This window comes from Salvelinus fontinalis, chromosome 22 (assembly GCF_029448725.1).
Source record: "Salvelinus fontinalis isolate EN_2023a chromosome 22, ASM2944872v1, whole genome shotgun sequence".
In the NCBI taxonomy this organism is placed as follows: Eukaryota; Metazoa; Chordata; class Actinopteri; order Salmoniformes; family Salmonidae; genus Salvelinus; species Salvelinus fontinalis.
In genome coordinates, this window is record NC_074686.1 from 39614578 (window position 1) to 39619577 (window position 5000).

Below are 5000 nucleotides of genomic sequence, written 5' to 3' on the forward strand. Positions count from 1 at the left end.
GTATACTGTCCCGGTCCTTCTATCTGACCAGTATAATGTCCCAGTCCTTTTGTCCCAGTCCTTCTATCTAACCAGTATACTGTCCCAGTCCTTCTATCTAACCCGTATACTGTCCCAGTCCTTCTATCTGACCAGTATACTGTCCCAGTCCTTCTATCTAACCAGTATACTGTCCCAGTCCTTCTATCTAACCAGTATACTGTCCCAGTCCTTCTGTCCCAGTCCTTCTGTCTGACCAGTATACTGTCCCAGTCCTTCTGTCCCAGTCCTTCTATTTAACCAGTATTCTGTCCCAGTCCTTCTATCTGACCAGTATACTGTCCCAGTCCTTCTGTCCCAGTCCTTCTATTTAACCAGTATTCTGTCCCAGTCCTTCTATCTGACCAGTATACTGTCCCAGTCCTTCTGTCCCAGTCCTTCTATTTAACCAGTATTCTGTCCCAGTCCTTCTGTCTGACCAGTATACTGTCCCAGTCCTTCTATCTAACCAGTATACTGTCCCAGTCCTTCTGTCCCAGTCCTTCTGTCTGACCAGTATACTGTCCCAGTCCTTCTATCTAACCAGTATACTGTCCCAGTCCTTCTATTTAACCAGTATTCTGTCCCAGTCCTTCTGTCTGACCAGTATACTGTCCCCGTCCTTCTGTCCCAGTCCTTCTGTCTGACCAGTATTCTGTCCCAGTCCTTCTGTCCCAGTCCTTCTGTCTGACCAGTATACTGTCCCAGTCCTTCTATCTAACCAGTATACTGTCCCAGTCCTTCTATCTGACCAGTATTCTGTCCCAGTCCTTCTATCTGACCAGTATACTGTCCCAGTCCTTCTATCTGACCAGTATACTGTCCCAGTCCTTCTATTCGACCAGTATTCTGTCCCAATCCTTCTATCCGACCAGTATTCTGTCCCTGTCCTTCTGTCCCAGTCCTTCTATCTAACCAGTATACTGTCCCAGTCCTTCTATTTAACCAGTATACTGTCCCAGTCCTTCTGTCCCAGTCCCTCTATCTAACCAATATACTCTCCCAGTCCTTCTACTTAACCAGTCTACTGTCCCAGTCCTTCTATTTAACCAGTATACTGTCCCAGTCCCTCTATCTGACCAGTATACTGTCCCAGTCCTTCTATCTAACCATTATACTGGCCCAGTCCTTCTATCTGAACTGTATACTGTCCCAGTCTTTCTGTCCCAGTCCTTCTATCAGACCAGTATACTGTCCCAGTCCTTCTATCTGACCAGTATACTGTCCCAGTCCTTCTATCTGACCAGTATACTGTCCCAGTCCTTCTATCAGACCAGTATACTGTCCCAGTCCTTCTATCTAACCAGTATACTGTCCCAGTCCTTCTATCTGACCAGTATACTGTCCCAGTCCTTCTATCAGACCAGTATACTGTCCCAGTCCTTCTATTTAACCAGTATACTGTCCCAGTCCTTCTATTTAACCAGTATACTGTCCCAGTCCTTCTATCAGACCAGTATACTGTCCCAGTCCTTCTATCTAACCAGTATACTGTCCCAGTCCTTCTCTCTAACCAGTATACTGTCCCAGTCCTTCTATCTGACCAGTATACTGCCCCAGTCCTTCTATCAGACCAGTATACTGTCCCAGTCCTTCTATCTAACCAGTATTCTGTCCCAGTCCTTCTATCTAACCAGTATTCTGTCCCAGTCCTTATGTCCCAGTCCTTCTATCTGACCAGTATACTGTCCCAGTCCTTCTATCTGAACTGTATACTGTCCCAGTCCTTCTATCTAACCAGTATACTGTCCCAGTCCTTCTATCTAACCAGTATACTGTCCCAGTCCTTCTATCTAACCAGTATACTGTCCCAGTCCTTCTATCTAACCAGTATACTGTCCCAGTCCTTCTATCTAACCAGTATACTGTCCCAGTCCTTCTATCTGAACAGTATACTGTCCCAGTCCTTCTATCTAACCAGTATACTGTCCCAGTCCTTCTATCTGAACAGTATACTGTCCCAGTCCTTCTATCTGACCAGTATATTGTCCCAGTCCTTCTATCTGACCAGTATACTGTCCCAGTCCTTCTATCTAACCAGTATACTGTCCCAGTCCTTCTATCTAACCAGTATATTGTCCCAGTCCTTCTATCTAACCAGTATACTGTCCCAGTCCTTCTATCTGAACAGTATACTATCCCAGTCCTTCTATCTAACCAGTATACTGTCCCAGTCCTTCTATCTAACCAGTATACTGTCCCAGTCCTTCTATCTAACCAGTATACTGTCCCAGTCCTTCTATCTAACCAGTATTCTGTCCCAGTCCTTCTGTCTGACCAGTATACTGTCCCAGTCCTTCTATCTAACCAGTATACTGTCCCAGTCCTTCTGTCTGACCAGTATTCTGTCCCAGTCCTTCTATCTAACCAGTATTCTGTCACAGTCCTTCTATCTAACCAGTATTCTGCCCCAGTCCTTCTGTCCCAGTCCTTCTATCTGACCAGTATAATGTCCCAGTCCTTCTATCTAACCAGTATATTGTCCCAATCCTTCTATCTAACCAGTATACTGTCCCAGTCCTTCTGTCCCAGTCCTTCTATCTAACCAGTATACTGTCCCAGTCCTTCTATCTGACCAGTATAATGTCCCAGTCCTTCTATCTGACCAGTATAATGTCCCAGTCCTTCTATCTGACCAGTATAATGTCCCAGTCCTTCTATCTGACCAGTATAATGTCCCAGTCCTTCTATCTGACCAGTATTCTGTCCCAGTCCTTCTATCTGACCAGTATAATGTCCCAGTCCTTCTATCTGACCAGTATTCTGTCCCAGTCCTTCTATCTAACCAGTATACTGTCCCAGTCCTTCTATCTAACCAGTATACTGTCCCAGTCCTTCTATCTAACCAGTATACTGTCCCAGTCCTTCTATCTGACCAGTATACTGTCCCAGTCCTTCTGTCCCAGTCCTTCTATCTAACCAGTATGCTGTCCCAGTCCTTCTATCTAACCAGTATAATGTCCCAGTCCTTCTATCTAACCAGTATAATGTCCCAGTCCTTCTATCTGACCAGTATACTGTCCCAGTCCTTCTGTCCCAGTCCTTCTATCTAACCAGTATACTGTCCCAGTCCTTCTATCTGACCAGTATTCTGTACCAGTCCTTCTATCTAAACTGTTCCAGGCAGGAGAGGGCGCATGATAGGCTTGGTACTGATGCATTGCATTATAAAGGTAGTTAACTTTTTTAAAGACCCCTAGAAAAAAATATCCAAACAGTTTTTTAAATGTTTATTTGCTGATAATTTTGAAGCGTCCATGATGGCTTTTTGGAGAATCTTCTAGCAATGCTAATTGAACATAATTGTATTCGTGAATTAGTATTCGATGTGGAATGCAGAGCTCATTCCCAAATGTTTCTGAGAGTGATCATTTGTTGAGGTGCCTGCACTAACACGCCCTCCCCTCTAGGTTCCATGCGTTCCTGCTGTACCTGGGCCACCCAGCCTACGGTGTGAGGGAGATCAGTGTCCACCGGTTCAGTAAGATCCTCAGTGAGTTTGCTCTGGAGTACCGGACCACCCGTGACCGCGTCCTGCAACAGAAACAGAAACGAGCAGACCACCGCGAACGCAACAAGACCCGCGGCAAGATGATCATGGACGTCAACGCACCCGTGAGTACACATACATACACACACACACACACACACACACACACACACACACACACACACACACACACACACACACACACACACACACACACACACACACACACACACAATAGTGAAAATCAAAGCACGTGTCATCTTTGATGACACACACACTTCTTGTACTTTGTCTCGATCTCTGTACACATGCAGTCACCAGCATTCGTGACGTTAGACCACTCAAAAGGTCTTTAGATGTGGCCATATATAAAAGGTTGCATCTGTAGGTGTTGATGATCTCAAGACGCTCATTGACGTTTCCAACAGCATCCTCTTCAGTCACGCTGGGGGAGGAGCTTCTGCAACAGCTAATGGGATCCTAATAAAATACCAAATACCTCGTAGGGGGGGGAAAAAAGGTTTTATCTAGGAACCTAAAGTGGTTCTTCGGGTGTCCCCGAAAGAGAACCCTTTGAAGAATCCTTTATGGTTCCAGGAAGAACCCTTTTCGTTCCAAGTAGAACTCTTTTGGGTTACATGAAGAATTGTTTCCACAGAGGATTCTACCTGGAACCAAAAAGGGTTCTACCTGGAACCAAATGGGGTTCTACCTGGAACCAAAAAGGGTTCTACCTGGAACCAAAAAGGGGAACCAAAAAGGGTTCTACCTGGAATTAAAAAGGGTTCTACCTGGAACCAAAAAGGGGAACCAAAAAGGGTTCTACCTGGAATTAAAAAGGGTTCTACCGGGAACCAAAAAAGGGGAACCAAAAAGGGTTCTACCTGGAATTAAAAAGGGTTCTACCTGGAACCAAAAAGGGGAACCAAAAAGGGTTCTACCTGGAATTAAAAAGGGTTCTACCTGGAATTAAAAAGGGTTCTACCTGGAACCAAAAGGGGTTCTACCTGGAACCAAAAAGGGGAACCAAAAAGGGTTCTACCTGGAACCAAAAAGGGGAACCAAAAAGGGTTCTACCTGGAATTAAAAAGGGTTCTACCTGGAACCAAACATTTTCATTTTCTGTGGACAGCCGAAGAACCCTTTTGTTCTAGTAAGAACAGCTTCAGTCAGAGATTTAGTAAGAACAGCCAGAGTTTTAAAACAGTCAAAAATCACAAAATCCATGTTGACTATATACTAGTTGTTAAACTAAACCACTAGATATAACCATAAACTATATACTAGTTGTTAAACCACTAGAGGGAAAACATAAACTATATACTAGTTGTTAAAACACTACATATAAACTATATACTATATACTAGTTGTTAAACCACTAGATATAAACCATATACTAAATACTAGTTGTTAAAACACTACATATAAACCATAGACTATATACTAGTTGTTAAACCACTACATATAAACCATAGACTATATACTAGTTGTT

At 43.9% G+C, this 5000-nt stretch overlaps 1 protein-coding gene across 1 annotated transcript in view; it reads left to right on the top strand.

Annotated features, from left to right (window-relative positions):
* The window catches only part of LOC129820309 (FH1/FH2 domain-containing protein 3-like), a gene marked incomplete at its 5' end in the record, with an annotated part of 105923 nt that overhangs the window by 90353 nt on the left and 10570 nt on the right, over positions 1-5000 (top strand). The window contains 1 exon segment of the mRNA XM_055877378.1: positions 3429-3633. Coding sequence (XP_055733353.1) covers positions 3429-3633 — 205 coding nt within the window.